Source organism: Ylistrum balloti, unplaced genomic scaffold, assembly GCF_031769215.1.
Source record: "Ylistrum balloti isolate Yb309-2 unplaced genomic scaffold, AGI_CSIRO_Ybal_v1 Utg370240, whole genome shotgun sequence".
NCBI classification, from domain to species: domain Eukaryota; kingdom Metazoa; phylum Mollusca; class Bivalvia; order Pectinida; family Pectinidae; genus Ylistrum; species Ylistrum balloti.
The window spans coordinates 277477-299772 of NW_026782195.1; the positions used below are offsets into that span (position 1 = coordinate 277477).

Consider the following 22296-nt stretch of genomic DNA (forward strand, 5'->3'; position numbering starts at 1 on the left):
ATGTGTCACCATCCTTATTGTATTTCTGATGTGCTGCCATCCTCTTTGTATTTCTGATGTGTTGCCATCCTCTTTGTATTTCTGATGTGTTACCATCCTCTTTGTATTTCTGATGTGTTGCCACTCTTTTTGTATTTCTCAAGTGATACCATCCTTTTTGTTTGTTTGATGTGTTGCTGTTCTCGTTCATGTATCATCAATTAGTTTAAGAAAATTTTACTAAGGATATTTCCAGTTAAGTATCACCATATCGGAGTTTTAGATGGTGACTGGATTGCTAGTTTATTAGATGTAAAGTAGACGTTGATGGCTCTAGCTCGATGTAACTTGCAATTCTATGAGGAATCATCACATGCTCAAACAAGCTGCCTGACATTTCTCTAGCAAGATTTACTGACAATTCACAGATTTAAGTGTTATACAAACTGAAAGATTTCTGTTAGCAATTTACTGGAGTTCTGTGTCCTGAGACCAATTAATTATTCTGGCAAATGTATTGACGAAATATATAGAGATGCTGGACCTGTTTTACACAAACTGATTTTCTTTATATTTCCAACATCTCTATCAAAATTACAGAAGGATGCCAGCACATGTAATTGCTATTCGTGAGAAAATTATTGCATGTATAATCATCGTTTGGATGAATGGTGTCTTGAGAAAACTCCAGATCGTAAATATGGCAATTATAGTAGTGTTGTCATTTACAAGGACAAAGCTTGTGTAAGGTGCGGAGATGACACAGTTAACCTTAGCTCTGATGTAAGTGGTAATGAACCATTGGAGGCTGGATTGATCTGATTCAGTTTGTCAGGGTATTGTACAACTGTGTTTGTCATTGACTTTTGATACATGATCAGATTTTGAAATTTAGATTTTAAAACAGAAGGAAACGATAATGTACTTATGGTGACTTATCATTGATACTCAGTGTATCTTTGTAAATGTCTGTTAATGTTTCTTCTGTTGTCAAAGCTAATTACTATGGTTACTTACGGGCTTTACCCAGTACAAAGAAACTAGGGTTTGTCCGAGGATTTTTAAGGGAAAGAAAAGAGAATTTGTGTGGGTTGTTATGTTGTTTGTCGGTGGACCAGGCCAGAGAGTGGTATTGTGTTGTTTATAGAAGGAACAGGCCAAAGTGTGGTTATTGAACAAGAGAAAAATATCCATATTGTGGTGTTGTTTCTTGTTTATTGCTGTCTGTATGAACACATTGTCTGAGAATAACTAAAAGACAAAAACATCATCTGACCAAGTTGCCATCAAAATGTAACTCTGGCTTGTAGTTGTAATGCAAGATATTCTACCTGAACATAAAAAATAGTGACATGAATTAATCTATTTAGATTCCCTGTTGAGATACAGGTGACTTGTGTTACTGCTTCTCTTCACTAACATTTGATAGGCGTAGTTTGTTTAATTTCCAAATGTATTGACATTTTTCACAGAGGTTAGGTCAAGTTTCTGGAGGTATGCTATATCAAAACGAAGGCTGCACCTGGATACTATAATTTACATCTGAGCATTAGATAGGTCATAAAAAAGTCTCATTAGTCAAGTAATCTAATGTACAGGTAAATTACAGGTAAATTACAGGTAAGGGGAGGTTTTCTGATATTTCAGTGTTTGTAGACAAAGTCCTGATAAATGCACCAGGAACTTTATATTCTGTTTGAAACATAATCCAACTTTCACAATGATGGTCGAGGTTAAGCCAGTTTGTTTTTATATTCATTTGACTTATGGACATCTGATACTTTTTATACTTCTACACTGTTCGTAACATGCTATACAAAGATTTGCATCTTTATTAGAGAGTCAGGGAAGACAACTACCTGTAGATGTATCTGAATCTGTCCTAGAACTTAAATGTCGACTCCGTTTTCTCGCCATGTAAAGGACCATAGAATTGCTGATTAAGCATATCAGCAAGCCAGAGAACTTGATAATACTTTTGAAACGGTCTTAGTGTCAGTGCTAGCTGTAATGAATGTGTGTATTCATTCCAATATCAATATAATGTGTTTCAATAATTTTGTTGGGATTTAAGCGATTTGCATATTCAAACATGTCAGATAGTTTATTTTACAAGCTTTTAAAGAGCAAAACAACATCTCAAGTATCTTGAGATATGACCCCAATTGGTGGAGTAGCTATTTGTAAGAAAATGCCTTGGAACTCTGAAGACCAGTCTAGAAACTTAGTGACCATTGTGACATAAGCGACGACAATGGTCAGCTCTGCCCAGTGTGTAACTGTGTTAGAGGATTATAGGGCCCTTGTCAGGTGGATTGTTTGCTGTTTTTCTATATTGTTGACCTGTCAGTGTTAATGGTCCTTGATCTGTTGTCACACCTAACACCTGTGTAGTGTATTGGGGACGGGGTCGTTTTCTGACAGTCTTCTAAGCCACACAATCCTACCAACATTTTCGCCTTAGAATCTTCATTAAGAATTATTTATTATACAAAACTGAAGTTTTTCTTTGTTCTGAAAAAAACCTGCCTGAAGACTGTTACCTTTCCTAATATTTATAACTTTTTTAAACAGTACATGTTAAAGTGTTTTATGTAAAAAAAATCTTAATTTTTTACCCGCAAGGTCTGAAGGACTTTGCAATGGTTGATATATAGACTGCATTTCATGTGTTTTATTTTAGATATTTTTAAATACCTGCAGCTAAACTCATTATGATGAGATCATAGTTTTGTACCTATTTCATCAAAACTTTTGGAACTGTTCAATCAAAGGTGAAGGTCACAGTTCTGTAAATGTTCAGTCAGAGGTCAAGGTCACAGTTCTGTAAATGTTCAGTCAGAGATGAAATCACAGTTTTCTGTAAATGTTCAGTCAGAGGTGAAGGTCACAGTTCTCTGTAAATATGTAGTCAGAGGTCAAGGTCACAGTTCTGTAAATGTACAGTCAGAGGTGAAGGTCATAGTATTGAAACTATTGGATCAGACATGAGACCTGCAAGATTCACAGATCCTTACTTTCTTGTGAGTATATAAGAAATCCTGTGTTAGTAATGGATGGTCTGAATACTAAGCTTTTTCTGGGATTATGTATTAGTGGATATATATATATATATTGGCAGAAATACCAGTCTAGGAGTGGAATCAAGTTGAAGATATGTGTTAAGTGAGATATATACTAATCAGCTTCAATATCATAACAATGTACAAAGGAAGGTTGTGATACGCACTGTCAGTCTGAAGTCAAGAGGTACAGACACATTATCACTAAATCATTTTCTCATGCATCAGATCATTTCAGGTATAAAGTATTAGCAAATTAGAGCCGAATACATGAACAACATACTGTTTGCCTGTATAACAATCTGATTTCAGTCCTCAGCGCAGAACTGCTCTGAAGTGATTTATCACCCGGTAGGTAATAATTGTAACACCTCTGATCCCCGAATAACTGGCAATTAAATTTATGTAGTATTCAGTTCTGTCAGTGGAATTATCTTTGGAATTTATTAATCTCTTGACATTTCAGAATTAAAGTCTAAATGAGAGACTCTAAGTAGAAGTCATATAGAAGAGAATTTATTAAATTAGAATGTGGATCAGGGACGGAGGAGATTAACAGGATAATAGACAAAGATTAACTAGATAATCCATAAAAAAAAACCTGACAGTGCCGATGTCACTAATCACGATCACGGAGTGTAGGGATCATACCAGGCCACAACTCGCTGACATTGGTGTTCTAATGCTTTTTAATCTCTGCTCATTCATGATGTTTAAAGCACCTGCTTTTTAGTCCAGGTAATCGAAACTGGGATTACAGGTAGAAAATATGGGAATTGTCCCTTTAACACTGGTATGTATATAAAGTCGCTTCTCTCCCGTTCGTGCCGTCAGTGTGGGTATTGGTTGATTGTGTTATGGTTGTGTGTCATATAAGGAGAAATATTCAGTATAGGAGGGAGCACACACTTAATAGTGAGGAACACATCTAAGGTAAGGCAGGGGAGATTGAGGCAACCATTTTAAGATTATTAAGGTTCAAACAAAAATGGATTATTTTGTAAGTAGATGGAATTCATATTTCATTCAACTCATATAAATTTGAAAAATATGTCTTAAGGCTCTGATTGCCAAGTGATGAATGAACAGTTTATGAGTGCCAATTGGCATATGATCTGTGTTAATACTGGGTCAGGTAGAACACACTGAAAGTGAGGGCCTGGGACCGCAAACAGAAAGTTGTTACTCTGAGAAAGCACACAGAAAGTTTATAACCCAGAAACAGTGCACAAAAAGTTGTGACCCTTAGTTACAAAACTTACTGAAAGTTATAATCCAGGGATTGTACACAGAAAATTATGACCCAGGGGCAACACACAGAAAGTTATGACCCAGGGGCAGCATGCAGAAATTTGTAGTAACCTAGGGGCAACACACAGAAATTTATGACCCAAGGGTAGTACACAGGACATTGTAACCCAGGGGCAACACACAGGACATTTTGATATGTCCCAGAGGATATACACAATGTTTTAGCGTACCCTATCAGTGATCTATGAAATGATGCTTAGACGAATTTACAATTCTTATATTCTAGAAATCAGACAAGATTTGTGACAGTTAATTTGTAGATGTTTTATTGGCCAGAACCAAAAAATGGGCCTACTGATAGTGAATATCTGTTTGGATCCAATTTAATGGTTATCCAATGAAAATTAGTGGTAAGGTACTTGAGATGAGGCTGACCTATGGGTACCAGCCAACTGCCATACTTATCTCCCTGTATCAGACACACTGGAGAGTTTGCTCAGAGTATCAGGCCCGCTTCAGTAGTAATGGAGAGCTTGTGATCAGCCTCTGTATCCATAGTATTGCAGTAGTGCTGGAAGTGTTTTCATATGGAAGGAACATTTTACATTTATATGTAAGAAAAACTTTACCAACATTTAAATATTTTATCCATATATATTAGAATATTTAATGATATTTTTCTCAATTTTTTGTTAGGTTCAAAATAGCGTGATAAAGAATGGCTTATATTTTTGTAGGTGGTGAAATTGGGTTTTGAATGTTGAGCTGTGATTGCTATGTTTAAGTAATGATTATACTCTGTAATATGCTCATCTTCATCATTTGGATCTGTGTGATGTATCACATCTGCTTTCATTAGAACAGAAAATACTATCTTTTAACCAAGTTTTTGTATTCCTCTGAACATTACTATTTTGTAGGCTACCTGTCAAAGGTAACACTTAATATTTTTGGTATTTCTAAAATTTCACATTTTGTTTAATATTATTTTCAATGTTGGACTTCTTTTCCTGGGTTATTTAAAATTTGATTGCCAGCTCTTGAGTTTTTGTGAGTACAGGTTTATAAGAGGTGATTTACTAACATGTCCGACCATGGACCTGTGTTTACTGTGGAGCAGATCTGTACACAGGCATTGTATACAGTTCAGCTTCCAACACATAATCTTTTCTATAGTTATTAAGCCAATACATGAATTATCAAGTTACCTGGCAGAGACTAATGAGTTTGTGTAAGGGATAACTAATGCCTGCTGACAGGTACCCTTTTAAATTGTGTCAGGGTACCAGGAACGGGAGCTCAATTAAGATTTTACTTCATAAAAATCTGGTGCCACGACATTAAATACAGCTTTGTTATTACGAAGATTGCAATCAGAAGTTGATACAGACGCCTGTAGGTCACCTGTCTCCATATACGTAGACCTCAGGTTCACATAATTGTCAATTTCCTAAAATGAAGTGCAGGGTTAGGTTTATATCTTATACTCTTTTGAAATCTTAATATTTATTACATATTAGTCATCTGAATGAACTGTCGGTTTTAATTTGATGAAACCATAAAATGTGATTTATAATCTTGAAAAAGAAAAAAAGACGTACCGACAGTTATTTCACCAATAAATTATGTGAACGATTACATGATTCTATAGATAGAAACTTTCATTAAAATACTGTATAATAAATCTGGATAGTATGGTGCGATAGACTCTACTTGTGATCTGTGTGTTTTGGCAGGTAATTTGCCAAAACATTGAATCTTTGATCAGGCAATATTTGGGGAAGGAGTTTTCAGTTTTGAACACTCTCGTAAATAGCTGTTAGATAAGGACAGGATATGTCAAACTACATGTACAGTTACATGAAGGAGTGTTCAAGTGTTGACATAGGAAAAGTCATAAGATCTAAACATACAAATGATGGAGACTTCAGGGACTTGTTTCCTCATGGCTATCTATAGGCACAAGTGTGGGTGGAACATACAGCAGGTCATTTCCTTGTCGTGATGATGTAATCATATTGTACAAGATAATCTCTGCATAGTTCTGTTTATCGTAAGTGTGTGGTATACTATGAATGTATGTGTTGTTTACATATCCATCATGAAGATCCTGGTTGTTGTGTACTATTTGGTTACGTGTTTCCTGATAAGATACTGGTAAGATACTATACGTCTACTATATCTCCTTAAATATCTCCATGGAAACTAGACAAATATATCTCCCTAAATATAAATAGTTTTGAATTTGTATGAATGTAACGGCGAAGAAGTTTCAATGGTGTCAAAGGTCGTCGGTTTGTCACTAGCATATGATGAGCCGTACTGGTATAATCTCGACAAATGAATTCTAATGATTGAGTAATGGTGATAGGGCAGAGTTTTATGTACTGTACTGATCCTGCCCTGTCACAGCTAGGTCACGACTAGGTCGCGACCTTACATAGGGACTGACATTAACGAGGAGGACGATGTGATGATTTAGTGGTCATTATACATCTGTTTCATACAGAACCCATTGTTTAGTGGAGAAAGTAATACTAAGGTAATCCTTAAGCCATTATTAGCTACTACAGTTTAATTTCTGTCAAAAATGTTTGTAGTCTCCATTCATTAATAGTATAATTAGTGGTTGTAATGGTATAATGGTATGACATTTATGTCCAATTGCTGTTGGTTTGTTTAAATATCTCATCACACACTGACATATATATCATGTATTTTATTATTGTTTTATTTTTTTTTTTTGGTGTTGGTCTGTGACCCAATTATTAAACATTCTTGTTCTGTGTTACAGATGGCGGCTTTAAGTCAGTATGTCAACCAAATACTCATCCATGGAACTACAACCTTCCAGGATCTACATGGACTGTCCCCAAATCTTTGCTGCTGATGTGACCTCAAGAGAGTGCTCAAAGTCTCGTCTTGTCAACAGTGTGGTTCATGCAGCATGCATCATAATGAAGGGCAGGGGCAGACAACTGTGGATGTTAATGTGTGTGATTTGTGTCGTGTTGTGCTTCAGTGCCTATAGCAATAGTGTGGTATGGAGGTCAATGGGGGCAAGTAGACTCTCTTCAAATGAAGAGCTGTCCGTTGCTGGGGCTCGAAAACTCCTCGAGGAGGAGGAATGGGGAACAGAAAAGCTCCATCCCCCGGGAACAGAAAAGAGACTTCCTCACTCTATTATATTTGGAGTTCGTAAATGTGGCACACGAGCCATGCTGGAGTTTTTGGGACTTCACCCACAAATAAGGCCGGCCGATCATGAGGTACACTACTTTGATGATGACATGAACTATGATCTTGGTATAGATTGGTACAGAAATCAAATGCCTTACTCCTTCCCCGATCAAGTCACCATTGAGAAAAGTCCACGCTATTTCATCACAGAAAAAGTTCCAGAAAGAATCTCCAATATGAATAATTCAATCAAGCTTATTGTACTTCTTAGAAATCCAACTGTTCGAGTGATATCTGACTACACACAAGTGTATTACAACAAAAAGGCTAAGGGGAAAGTTCATGACAAACTGGAGAACCTAGCTATTGAGCCTTCTACTGGGGAGGTAAATACACGCTACAAGGCTGTACGTATCAGTATTTATCACCAACACTTTGAGCGGTGGCTGAAGGTATTTCGCCCTGACCAGTTCCACATAGTGGATGGGGATAACCTCATTGTTCGTCCTTGGGAGGAAATTTCTCTTGTAGAGGAATTTCTTGGATTGCCGCACAAGATCACGCGAGAACATTTTTATTATAACTCAACGCGTGGATTTTATTGCATGAAATTAGGACATGAAAAGTGTTTAGGTGCTACAAAGGGGAGGCGGCACCCCTTCACTGACCCAGTGGCTGTGGAGAAATTACGTACTTTCTTTAAGCCGCACAATCAGTTGTTATTTCAAATGATTAACAGGACATTCAACTGGAAGTGAGGGAGAGGTTTGTAAACCTTCAAAAAAGGCAGCTCAAAAATATCTATTCTCTTCAAAATGTGCCAATTTTTCCTAAATAATATTTCAATTTCATAAAACTTATTTATTTTTCATTCCCAAGACAAATTATTTTTCATAAATTCATCATAACGATGAGATAGAATGTATGTATGTAGTGTGTTTTATAGAGACAGTGTGATAATGGGCCAAGTGTGATATACTGTTCACATAGATGAAATGTTATGCAGTCTGGCATGATAATCACCTTTAATCAATATAAAATTACTAAATACTAGTCTTGTATAATCATATGATACCACTTCAAAGACATTTAGTGACAGACCAGTGTACAGATGTGAGGTTTTCGTTTGTACCTCAGTCAGCTGTAGGGATGCTAACCATGGCAGTGTAACTACCAATCCAAGAAAAATCACATGAAGGAAAACATGTATCCATGATATGATATTTCTGCCAGATGTATTTGTAAAATTAAAATACTTCTGTGGTATTAAAACAAAGACGCATATGTGCATTGACTTCATACGGGATAAATTGTGCTTCTTGACTTTAGTTTTAAGCAGCGTGAGATTAAAAAGTTGTACTGTTTAATAGAGATAAAGCTAACAGCTGAATACCAGTTTCTCCTTTGTATTGTTAGTATGACACTGATGACATGTAGAAGGACGATATGATATCACAAACACTACATATTTACTTCATTATAACGGTACAGAAGTAAAATTATATTGCATCTAAAAAAAAATTCAATTTTACTTTATTGGGCACTTCATAATGTTGGTCCGAAAACCAGAGCTTGGGTCCCTCTAATTTCATGTGTTTTATAATATATTGAGCTGGTGTCCCTCAAGTTCTGTTTATAGCTGTGGTATATTGCATTGTGCTACAAGCATCATCTGACAAAAGTCCTACATGCTTCAAGGTCACTGTATGTCTAACTCTTTCTGTGGTTAATATTTCACAAATGTCATAATTTTTTTTTATACCTTTCTAACTTTTTTCCGAGGAAACAAACAACTCTATGTTTTTACTAATGTAGAATTTGATTAACTATGTCTGTATCTGATCTGATCGATGAATTAGTTCTGTTGTAGGATTTCTTTTCGTCTTTTTTCAATACTGCCTTCCAAACCATTTAAGGTAGTTTCCTACGAAACAATAAAATCACTTGAAATATATAGACAGTCATCATCCATAATGTTTCGTGACAAACCTATGTGTGGCGATACATTACTTCTCTCACACAAAAATAAAACTGAAAAACAAGAGAGAATTTTGTCACTTAAAGAAATGATTCATTTTACATTCCCTTTTTGGCAATAATAGAAATATTAAGTCAGGTGCATTTGAAAATGAATTGAAAAATCATTTTCTTTAGAGTTAGAAAGAAACAAATCCCAGTAGCTATCGGAAATTGTTCTGTCTTTGACATATAACAAATGGAAAATTTTATCCTGTTTTTCTAAGTAATGGGAATTAGGTTGTGAAGTAACGGTTTGATAAGAAACATTCTGCCACTGATTAATCTCAAATCTGTGATAGTTCATTCAACATCTTACAAGGTGTGTGTTAGAGTTTTTATATGGAAAAGAAATTTTGCTGTCAACTATTTGGCAGTTGTTGAAATATACAAGCCATTTGTACAAGAAACGGCAGCTGTGTACAGTAATTCAGATCTAGGTGTCTTAACAGGCCAGGGAATTAATATCTCACACACAGATCATTTCAGTACCTTTCTAGAATAGCTTTTATAAGTAAAACAAACGGTATGATTGTGAAAAACTGACTCTGTTAAACAAACAAGTGCTTCTATAACAATGATATTTCTTCTTGTTACTTGTCTGACACACAATTTTCCATTTTTCAAGAGTTAGAATGTCATTATAACGGAAAGCAAATTTCTTTTAAAGGAATATAAAACTAAATTTTTTTTTCAATTTAACATCCGTTGCACTTTTTGTTTTCGAAAGTAACTGCATGTTGTTTGTTATTTTGAGATACAAACTCCTGATTTCATCTGAAATTTCCGTGTAATTCATTGATTGATTGATGATCTTGATCACACGGAGATATATATTACATACTTCTTAGATATATCTGTGTTGTCAGGGAACATACTGATGCACAAGATATATTCTCACTGAGTTTGAATTCTGCTACTGTAGGGATTCGGAGGCTGTGTTAGATGTGTAACCAAGCATCAATCAGCCTGGGAGATATGATCTGCTATGTGTTCAACAAGATATGTTGTCTGGGTTTATTGTTACTGAAACCATTATCTAATAGAATAACCCCATTATGCTTCTGCGATATTTTTTATACCATTAACTTATTGGCTGTTATTTGGGTCAGATTATTTTTGCAGCGTTAACCCTTATCTATACATTATAATTGTCTGGCAAATAGGGATTTGTCAAGCGTATTGAATTTCCTTGTTTACAAGTTAGACAGACAATCATGCCAGATAAAAGAATTACAAAATACCTGTGTATGGTTGAAATACTAATTATTGTCCATCGGGAGAGAGAGTTCGTTAGGTTTTTACAAACATTGTCCATCACTATTATGTTGTGGTAATTACATTAGCAGATTTTAGCAGGTGCTTTCACAAGGAAATGGATAGGTGCCATCTAATAAAGGAAATGTTAAATTGATCACCAATGATTCTGGTGGAGCTAAGAAATGGATATCTTGTGAAAAACGAAAAATGTATTTCTGTTTTGATTCATGTCTTTGAACTAAAAGCTTGTGTCATTGCTATATGGGCTATCAAATTATAAACAGACACTGCAAGTTTACAGGAAAAATCTATCAAAACTGACTACGGTTCCTCCATCTTTATCACAAAATTGTTTTCAAATAACCTCAATTTGACTTTTTCAGGAAGTAACACCCAGGCCTCTATTTCTCCGCGTAGAAGTACTGCAATACATATTACCTAAGTATGACAGGTTTTTTAAAAGTCATTTCCAGGTCTAGTTTTATTGTATGTAACTATTATTTTATATTCTATGAGAAAAAAAAAAGAAAAATAATAAATCTAGATAGACATTTGGACAGGTGAGAATGTCTTCACAACTGCTAAGGTCATTTGGTAACAGAGGCAGGAAGGACAATCTGCGAGTCAGGTATTGGTGTACCATATATCATGTCAATACAGGTTTGTCAATAATATGGTGAAAGTGAGAATGTTCCTTTGTCATTGTCTGTTAAAGATAACTAGACTACTCCTGGTGCTTCTCTCTTCATCACACTTAACTGTCACCAACCTGGACCCTCAATTCATCGCCCATAACTTGCGTGTTATTTAGGAACCAAATCAAATGTCACAACTTCTTGGATGTATGGTCACGCTTTGTCAGAAATCTGACAGAGAACGTTCATTACAAACCTACTAATGTCATGGTTTTGGTAAAAGATAATATGCCACGACCTGATAATCTCATTTATTGCTCAGTGTTTCCAAGCAGCTGCAGAAAAAGGCAAACAATAACACTATATCAGCTACTGTAAATGTTCTTAAAAAGTTTTTAAACACTGAGCCAAGTAAATTTTTTTATAGAAACAAACTCTTAAAACAAGAAGGAAGACAGAGAATAGAACGAAAACAAAATAAACACCGTTCAGAGATTTTTTTTCTAAGACTGTATACATATATCTTTTCACAAACAGTTGAGTAGATGAGTTTTGTTATTATACACATGAATGTAGTATTGATGTTAGAAAAAATTGGGAATGTCTACCACACCAGATTCCCAATTTCTGACCATGTTGACTTTACGCCCTAACAACCGAATCTGTTTTAAACATTTGTTGGTCGTTCCACATAATGATCTTTTCTGGTGTTTTGTTTCGACAGGAGCATCAGGTTTTTCAGTCTGTTGTTTTGAAAAGTCATCACAATGCAATGGTTCTTGTAAAAAAAACGTTTGTGTATCACGTCTTACTTTTGCTGGGTTTATTTCAAAGGGGTAGTTTACTTGTGATATGCTGAGAGTAGGCTGGGTGTGTGTACTTTTTCAGGGTTTTTAAGAAGATGTGTATTTTAACATTGATAATTTCTATAACGTTTCTATTAGACTTCACATCTGACTTACATAAAAGTGTACCTTAGAATAAATATTGAAGAACGTCAAAGGTTGGACAGGGAGATAAAAAGTATTCAAACATGCACTGACGTTAAGATTTTGTTTCGAGATTTATGAGCTTTCTGTCTGTTGATTTCACCTGAGGGGACATATGTATATCGATGCATTACTACAGCAGTTATTGCCATCTAGATTAATACATAGATACCATGTGTTTTCATATCAGGACATGCTCAAATTGTTTTAACCTTGATTGCTATCTAGTGACACACTTAACATAGGGTCTCACAGATCAGTCAAATTCTTACTCGTCAGTTTCGTCTCCAAAATCAAAAATGATTTGGAAAGATAAATTATTACTGATGTATTTTTGGCAGGATGAATCTGTTGGTTATCAGTTATCAATAGACTCCAGCGTTCTTGATAGATCCTGCATAATTAGTGATATATGAATTAACTTTTTTGCAATGTTTTCGCTATCAATTATTGACTGTTAATGCCATTGCTAAGAATGACAGCTGATGGGACACACCCCTGGCGTTAGATACCGCATGTACGTCAAATTATCGTTATCATGATGACGAATGTGACACAGAACAAATTTATCTTTCGGTGGTACATAACATCCTTATCACTACAAACTTCAACAACAATTTCCTTTTTGTAATTCCTTTATTTGTTTTTTCTCCATTTCCGTATTTTTAAAACAGTTTAACAGAATCTATCATTGAAATTTGTACAATTTTTTTGGCACTGATGACTGTTCTCTTCCTGTATCAGCTGTATGTCTTCATTAAATAGTCGCTTAGAGATTCTCTGTATTGGCATTGAAGTAATCAGGTTCGTTTTAGAGTCTGAAATCTCATTAAACAGGATAATGTTTATGTATAATGTACCATAGCAAAAAGAGTGTTGCCCTACCCATTTAATGAAATGTGCCGACAATTAGAATGAAAAAATTCCTTCCTTTCATTTCTGAATATCCAGGCGAAGTTTTATTGAAAACTTGATTTTTTATACTGAATGTTCATGCTGTAATGAATTCCTACAGAAAAAATACCAGAACGTTAAGAGATCACTGATTGTCCAGTCAGTGTCCAGTTTTTATGTGGCTTTAGATTGATTGTTATTGTCCTGAATAAAGAACATATCTTGCTAATTGTAAATGTATGTTGATTCTATCCCAGTTCTATCACAGAAGTATGAACAAGGGTTTGTGAGCGTTCTGAGAGTTTGAAGTGCTAGATTGTACTGCTGAGATATATATGTAAGTGCTGTGTATGTATGAAGCTGTCTCCTATTGAACTTGTTCATTGTTACATGTATACGAAATATACAACGTCCATCATGCGGATGTCATTCAACTGCAATAAATTACTGAAATCAGCATATCTGGGATGTGTTATCATTGAATGACTCTGTGTAGTGAAAATACACAGGACTCCTATATTTACATAACAAGTTCAACAATTGTCACACCCATTTTAAGTGACATAGTTTATATATCAATTACCTGATGTACAAATTATCATAAATAATAAAATGGTGAAACACAGTTACTTCATTAACACAAGGTAAAAATAAAAACGTTTTCTGAGCAGCTACCAGTATTTATGATTCAGCTTTAGTGAATATTGTTTATAGAAGGTTTTGTGAAAGTGATCATCGGTCAGTGCTTAGTAAAATTGAGGTTAAGTTTTAAGTTCAATAATTTGAAATATCAAAAGCATTTTAAGGCAAGTGTCATATTTATTTATAGGATGAAATTGATACGAATATTCATAAAGGAAATGGCCAAATTGATTTGCCGTCGAGACAGGCCTTCTACAAGGTAGTACAGGACAGTTAGGGAATAGAATATGATAAGTTTTGAAAGCAGGTAATATTTTACATAACAGACTTTAGAACAACATTTAGCATTTTTGTTGTTTTTTCTGATCGCAAAGGGAAGAAGTGACATCCATCAGGATCATTTGTTTCATATATGAAACACAGTAATAATATCCATTTAAGTACAGGAAAAATCACATTTCAACTTTATTGTTTTCTCAAAAAATATATTATATCCCTGAAAAATCAAGTGAAGTTTGAATATGAAAAACGGTTAAGAAATCAAATACACAGTAAACAAGAGGAGTATTTTGGATGAAACTGTTTGGTTGAGATGTACTTTTGACTTAAAAGGGAAGAGACAGGAAAGTGGACCCATCCTAAAAGCCAGTGTTTTATAAGGCTGGCTTTAGTTGAGATCTTTGCCCTTTCTGTATCCAATACTTTCAATACTTCTATGGTCGCAGCGGTGACACAACGAAAGTCCTTGCCTGGTAGATTAACGGCACTTGTCAGACACTATGGGGACAACTTTATATCCATTACGCCTTGGAAGCTTGCTGGAGTTCTACAAACAAGTACACGCTAATCTAGGGTTACTCAAAAGTTCACAGATATTCTGATTTCAACATCTGGTGTAAATCTGTCATCTGACTTAACATACAGTCCAATACACAACATTTAGTGTAAATCTGTCTTCTGACCAAACATACAGACCATTCCCCAACATCTGGTGTAAATCTGTCATCTGACTTAACATACAGTCTAATACCAAACATTTAGTGTAAATCTGTCTCCTGTTTTACCATACAGACCATTCCCCAACATCTGGTGTAAAACTGTCATTTGACTTAACATACAGTCTAATACCAAACATTTAGTGTAAATCTGTCTTCTGACCTAACATACAGACCATTCCCCAACATCTGGTGTAAATCTGTCTTCTGACCTAACGTACAGACCAATCCCCAACATCTGGTGTAAACAGTCTCACCTCTAGTGTAAATCTGTCTACTGACTCAACAGTCTCACCTCTAGTGTAAATCTGTCTACTGACTCAACAGTCTCACCTCTAGTGTAAATCTGTCTACTGACTCAACAGTCTCACCTCTAGTGTAAATCTGTCTACTGACTCAACAGTCTCACCTCTAGTGTAAATCTGTCTACTGACTTTACCATCTCACCTCTAGTGTAAATCTGTCTACTGACTTTACCATCTCACCTCTAGTGTAAATCTGTCTACTGACTCAACAGTCTCACCTCTAGTGTAAATCTGTCTACTGACACAACAGTCTCACCTCTAGTGTAAATCTGTCTACTGACTTAACAGTCTCACCTCTAGTGTAAATCTGTCTACTGACTCAACAGTCTCACCTCTAGTGTAAATCTGTCCACTGACTTTACCATCTCACCTCTAGTGTAAATCTGTCTACTGACTTAACAGTCTCACCTCTAGTGTAAATCTGTCTACTGACTCAACAGTCTCACCTCTAGTGTAAATCTGTCTACTGACTCAACAGTCTCACCTCTAGTGTAAATCTGTCTACTGACACAACAGTCTCACCTCTAGTGTAAATCTGTCCACTGACTTTACCATCTCACCTCTAGTGTAAATCTGTCTACTGACTTTACCATCTCACCTCTAGTGTAAATCTGTCTACTGACTTTACCATCTCACCTCTAGTGTAAATCTGTCTACTGACACAACAGTCTCACCTCTAGTGTAAATCTGTCTACTGACTCAACAGTCTCACCTCTAGTGTAAATCTGTCTACTGACTTAACAGTCTCACCTCTAGTGTAAATCTGTCTACTGACTTAACAGTCTCACCTCTAGTGTAAATCTGTCTACTGACACAACAGTCTCACCTCTAGTGTAAATCTGTCTACTGACACAACAGTCTCACCTCTAGTGTAAATCTGTCCACTGACTTTACCATCTCACCTCTAGTGTAAATCTGTCTACTGACTTTACCATCTCACCTCTAGTGTAAATCTGTCTACTGACTTTACCATCTCACCTCTAGTGTAAATCTGTCTACTGACACAACAGTCTCACCTCTAGTGTAAATCTGTCTACTGACTTAACAGTTTCACCTCTAGTGTAAATCTGTCTACTGACACAACAGTCTCACCTCTAGTGTAAATCTGTCTACTGGCTTAACAGTCTCACCTCTAGTGTAAATCTGTCTACTGGCTTAACAGTCTCACCTCTAGTGTAAATCTGTCTACTGACTTTACCATCTCACCTCTAGTGTAAATCTGTCTACTGACTTTACCATCTCACCTCTAGTGTAAATCTGTCTACTGACTTTACCATCTCACCTCTAGTGTAAATCTGTCTACTGACTCAACAGTCTCACCTCTAGTGTAAATCTGTCTACTGACACAACAGTCTCACCTCTAGTGCAAATCTGTCTACTGGCTTAACAGTCTCACCTCTAGTGTAAATCTGTCTACTAACTTTACCATCTCACCTCTAGTGTAAATCTGTCTACTGACTTTACCATCTCACCTCTAGTGTAAATCTGTCTACTGACTCAACAGTCTCACCTCTAGTGTAAATCTGTCTACTGACTCAACAGTCTCACCTCTAGTGTAAATCTGTCTACTGACTCAACAGTCTCACCTCTAGTGTAAATCTGTCTACTGACTTTACCATCTCACCTCTAGTGTAAATCTGTCTACTGACACAACAGTCTCACCTCTAGTGTAAATCTGTCTACTGACTTTACCATCTCACCTCTAGTGTAAATCTGTCTACTGACACAACAGTCTCACCTCTAGTGTAAATCTGTCTACTGACACAACAGTCTCACCTCTAGTGTAAATCTGTCTACTGACTCAACAGTCTCACCTCTAGTGTAAATCTGTCTACTGACTTAACAGTTTCACCTCTAGTGTAAATCTGTCTACTGACTTAACAGTCTCACCTCTAGTGTAAATCTGTCTACTGACTCAACAGTCTCACCTCTAGTGTAAATCTGTCTACTGACTTTACCATCTCACCTCTAGTGTAAATCTGTCTACTGACTTTACCATCTCACCTCTAGTGTAAATCTGTCTACTGACTTTACCATCTCACCTCTAGTGTAAATCTGTCTACTGACTTAACAGTCTCACCTCTAGTGTAAATCTGTCTACTGACTTAACAGTCTCACCTCTAGTGTAAATCTGTCTACTGACTTTACCATCTCACCTCTAGTGTAAATCTGTCTACTGACTTTACCATCTCACCTCTAGTGTAAATCTGTCTACTGACTTTACCATCTCACCTCTAGTGTAAATCTGTCTACTGACTCAACAGTCTCACCTCTAGTGTAAATCTGTCTACTGACTTAACAGTCTCAACTCTAGTGTAAATCTGTCTACTGACTTAACAGTCTTACCTCTAGTGTAAATCTGTCTATTGAGTCTACTTAAATCTACTTGGAATAAATTGATACATATTGAAGTGGTCATGTATCTACATCAGTGTTACAGTATTCTTTATTCTATATTCTTTATTCTGTATTCTTTATTCTGTATTGGTTTTGAAGCAGGTGATGTCGATATAAACCTGATGAACCACAGATTAAACACAAAATGCATCAGACAATGTTGCTGGAGAGAAAATTCAAATTAAAATGTAAATAAATTGGAGATTAGCATAAATGGGTCTGGCAGTGATAGGAATCTTCCACGCAACATACAGATTGTTTATTATGTGAAAATTTCTCCGACAATTTATTCTAGACTTGTCTTTGTTTCCTAAGAACAATACCAGCATGTGTTGCCACCAAGTAACACTCTGAATAACAATGAAAGATAGAGGAGAATAAGAATATCTGTGTGGTCCATTATACAGTTTTCAAACATGTCATTTCAGCTGTCATGGTAACATATCAACAGGCTTGCTGCCGTTGTAAGACGTCTTGCTGGAGAAGCCATCAAACTTTTGTGTATTGGTATTTTTCTGATAGAAACCAGCTATTATACTGTTTTTAAAAAAAATGTAATGTTTGTTAGCTTTCTGATTTTTTTTTTCTTTCTGTAACAATTTAGAATTTTAAACCCGGTGTTAAGATCTTTAAATCTTATAAACTCATTGAAATTAATGTTCATTTTTATTAACACTCCAAACTAGAGTTAAGAGTTTTAATCTTATCTGTACAACTGGTGTCATGAATGATGATGGTCATTGTCTTATTTATCTGACAAGAATTCCATGTCCTGTAATAAGCCCATCCCATGATAACTAACATGACTCTGTCAGCAGTTGTTAAAATCAGTCAGCACAAACAAATTTCTTGTTAGTATAAAGCATAATGATGAAGTGAATTCCTTGTTAGTGTGAAGAATTATGATAAACAGAATTCCTTGTTAGTGTGAAGAATTATGATAAACTGAATTCCTTGTTAGTGTGAAGAATTATGATAAACAGAATTCCTTGTTAGTGTGAAGAATTATGATAAACAGAATTCCTTGTTAGTGTGAAGAATTATGATAATCTGAATTCCTTGTTAGTGTGAAGAATTATGATAAACAGAATTCCTTGTTAGTGTGAAGAATTATGATAAACAGAATTCCTTGTTAGTGTGAAGAATTATGATAATCTGAATTCCTTGTTAGTGTGAAGAATTATGATAAACTGAATTCCTTGTTAGTGTGAAGAATTATGATGAAGAACTGAATTCCTTGTTAGTGTGAAGAATTATGATGAAAACTGAATTCCTTGTTAGTGTGAACTGAATTCCTTGTTAGTGTGAAGAATTATGATAAACTGAATTCCTTGTTAGTGTGAAGAATTATGATAAACTGAATTCCTTGTTAGTGTGAAGAATTATGATGAACTGAATTCCTTGTTAGTGTGAAGAATTATGATGAACTGAATTCCTTGTTAGTGTGAAGAATTATGATAAACTGAATTCCTTGTTAGTGTGAAGAATTATGATAACTGAATTCCTTGTTAGTGTGAAGAATTATGATAATCTGAATTCCTTGTTAGTGTGAAGAATTATGATAACTGAATTCCTTGTTAGTGTGAAGAATTATGATAAACTGAATTCCTTGTTAGTGTGAAGAATTATGATGAACTGAATTCCTTGTTAGTGTGAAGAATTATGATAAACAGAATTCCTTGTTAGTGTGAAGAATTATGATGAACTGAATTCCTTGTTAGTGTGAAGAATTATGATAAACTGAATTCCTTGTTAGTGTGAAGAATTATGATAATCTGAATTCCTTGTTAGTGTGAAGAATTATGATAAACTGAATTCCTTGTTAGTGTGAAGAATTATGATAATCTGAATTCTTTGTTAGTGTGAAGAATTATGATAACTGAATTCCTTGTTAGTGTGAAGAAATTCCTTGTTAGTGTGAAGAATTATGATAATCTAATCTGAATTCCTTGTTAGTGTGAAAGAATTGAATGATGAAGAATTAATAAACTGAATTCCTTGTTAGTGTGAAGAATTATGATGAAACTGAATTCTTTGTTAGTGTGAAGAATTATGATAACTGAATTCCTTGTTAGTGTGAAGAATTATGATAACTGAATTCCTTGTTAGTGTGAAGAATTATGATAATCTGAATTCTTTGTTAGTGTGAAGAATTATGATAATCTGAATTCTTGTTAGTGTGAAGAATTATGATGAATTCCTTGTTAGTGTGTGAAGAATTAGTGTGAAGATGATAATCTGAATTCCTTGTTAGTGTGAAGAATTATGATAATCTGAATTCCTTGTTAGTGTGAAGAATTATGATAATCTGAATTCCTTGTTAGTGTGAAGAATTATGATGAACTGAATTCCTTGTTAGTGTGAAGAATTATGATAATCTGAATTCCTTGTTAGTGTGAAGAATTATGATAATCTGAATTCCTTGTTAGTGTGAAGAATTATGATAACAGAATTCCTTGTTAGTGTGAAGAATTATGATAATCTGAATTCCTTGTTAGTGTGAAGAATTATGATGAACTGAATTCCTTGTTAGTGTGAAGAATTATGATAAGAATGTAGTTCAGTGTTTGGTTGCTTTTGTTTGGCTTGTACAGCTACATAATAATTAGAATTGATTTATCTTAGGTACAGAATAGCAAGGTTGGCTGCTTTTCTTTAATTTTCTTGACTTTTAAAGACACTATCAGTTGAATTTAATTAGCGTGTGTAATGTTTTTCCAAGGTAATTAAAACCACCATGAGGTCGTTCATTTCAACTTATTTAAATTCTTATTATTAATTACGTAAGTAATAAGAAGGGTAAATTATAAGACCACGTCGACTCCAGGCTTGTTAAGGTATGAGTTATCATCGTGGTTGAGAACCTATTTACAGTGTTTCATATTATAGAACAATCAAGTCTTTAACAAATAACTTAAGTTATGGTGAGTTGAACAGAATTTTTGCGTAAGATAAATTAAGTCATTGCTTTCAAACAGGTTTTTCTTTTAAATTTTTTTTTTTCTTTTTCTTGTGGAGTACATGATATTGGAAAGTGTTCTGAATTCAATTGAAAATTGTTTAAATTAGGCTTCTCTTGAGTGTTGTTATTAACTTTCTTTATGATATAGAGAATGACTTAAACAGTTTTGTGACAACATAATTATACTTTATTTCCTGGTGGTAACAACTACGCACTTCTGAGGGTAAACCTGTTATGTAGCTATGTAAGAGGTCTGTAATCATTTCAAATAAGACAATAACTGACCTCCTGGTCAGTAATTACTTCTGTAAGACAAAAGTGACTACCGTTATAGGTATATACTGCCAGGGATGTTTTACAAAGCTTCAGAAATAAAAAGAATGCCATACATTTGCACTGAATTCCTTTTCTGTACAGAATATTGATTTGACTCTTGACTTGGAATGTTTTATGAACAGCCTTTGCTCTCCATAGAAAATTTATGAATATAAAATAACTATACATAAAACATATGGCATACAGTTATAAATTTTGCATAGTTTTTGCCATGTCAACAAGAGTACTCAATAATCACGGAATATTGGGCAAAAACATCACTACTGACTTTGATACAAGACAATGTTTATAAATAATAGATCCACTCTGTAAAATAAAAGTAATATTTTATTTCATAAAACATCAGTTTCCATGAATATAGGTCACAATCTGATCAGCTACGTCATGGTATGCCATGGTACTTCAAACTTAATACATGTAATTATTGTATATAACATGAATTTTAAAAATAGAAAAAAAATTTCAAGAAAACGATTTTGAGATTTTCTCATAGTCCCCCTTTTTTGGAGGATAGGAAAAAAAATAATAAGAAAATATAAACTTTGAAAAAAAAGTGATAGAGACAATCCTGCTTTTTACTTAAGTAGAACCATAAACAATTGATACTTTTATAATGAAAATGAACTTCAAAGCAATTTCTTCACATCTCAAAAGTTTCACACCTATTATAATAAGATAACCTTTTTAAAAACTTTTGACTACTTTCAAAGGTGATTTCACTACATTATAACAATACAACACCACTGTAGCTGCCTGTAAGACTGGTACACATTTGATTGTGTAAATGAAGTTAAAGTTCCAAAGAAATATTGCATAGTTTGATATCAGCATTGTGTATTGTATAGTAAATCGGCTTTTAGCTATCCAAGAACACAAAACTGTGATAACTCTAGTTAAAGGGAAATAACTCCTACAGAATTTTAGGTATTTTGGTCAACAGGAAGAAATAAAATGGACAGAAGCATACACTGCTTTCCAAAATGTCTCGAATTGTTATTTTAGAGTGTATATATGTAATAATGGAATATATGCTTTCAAAATTCATTGTCTCCATGAAAGAATTTGGAGAATAGAGTGTGCAACTAATTTTCTGAAATGTTCCAAAAAACTAAAAAAAGGGTGTTTTTTTGTTTGATAATTTGTCACTAGAAATTACCTTAATAACAAAGTTTCATTGAAAAATATCTTTCTCCAATGAAAAAATTCTCAGGAATTATTGAAATTTCTTTAAAAGATATATAATATCACCAAAATATATTATAGGATTTCTATCTTTCAACAAACCAATACATTGCAAATAAAAAATAAGAGTTTTACTTTATTAAATACAAAATGCCAGACTTAACTTTTAAAATCATGTTTTATTAAATTTAGAAGATTTGAAAAAATGTCG

General features: G+C 34.5%; 2 protein-coding genes across 5 annotated transcripts in view; both read left to right on the plus strand.

Moving 5' to 3' along the window:
• LOC132552178 (heparan sulfate glucosamine 3-O-sulfotransferase 5-like) overlaps positions 1-13723 on the plus strand; it is a 78546-nt gene extending 64823 nt beyond the window's left edge. For 3 of the 4 annotated variants that reach the window (XM_060216324.1, XM_060216323.1, XM_060216325.1), the window contains exon 2: positions 7087-13723. In XM_060216324.1, the coding sequence (XP_060072307.1) occupies positions 7106-8230 (1125 nt within the window). In that variant the 5' untranslated portion in view covers positions 7087-7105 and the 3' untranslated portion in view covers positions 8231-13723. Of the gene's footprint in view, positions 1-4835; positions 4906-7086 lie in introns of those variants that run through there. The other variant, XM_060216322.1, reaches the window with a different exon arrangement.
• The window catches only part of LOC132552185 (heparan sulfate glucosamine 3-O-sulfotransferase 1-like), a 131019-nt gene that overhangs the window by 101678 nt on the left and 7045 nt on the right, over positions 1-22296 (plus strand). The gene's annotated exons all lie outside the window — the stretch shown is intronic.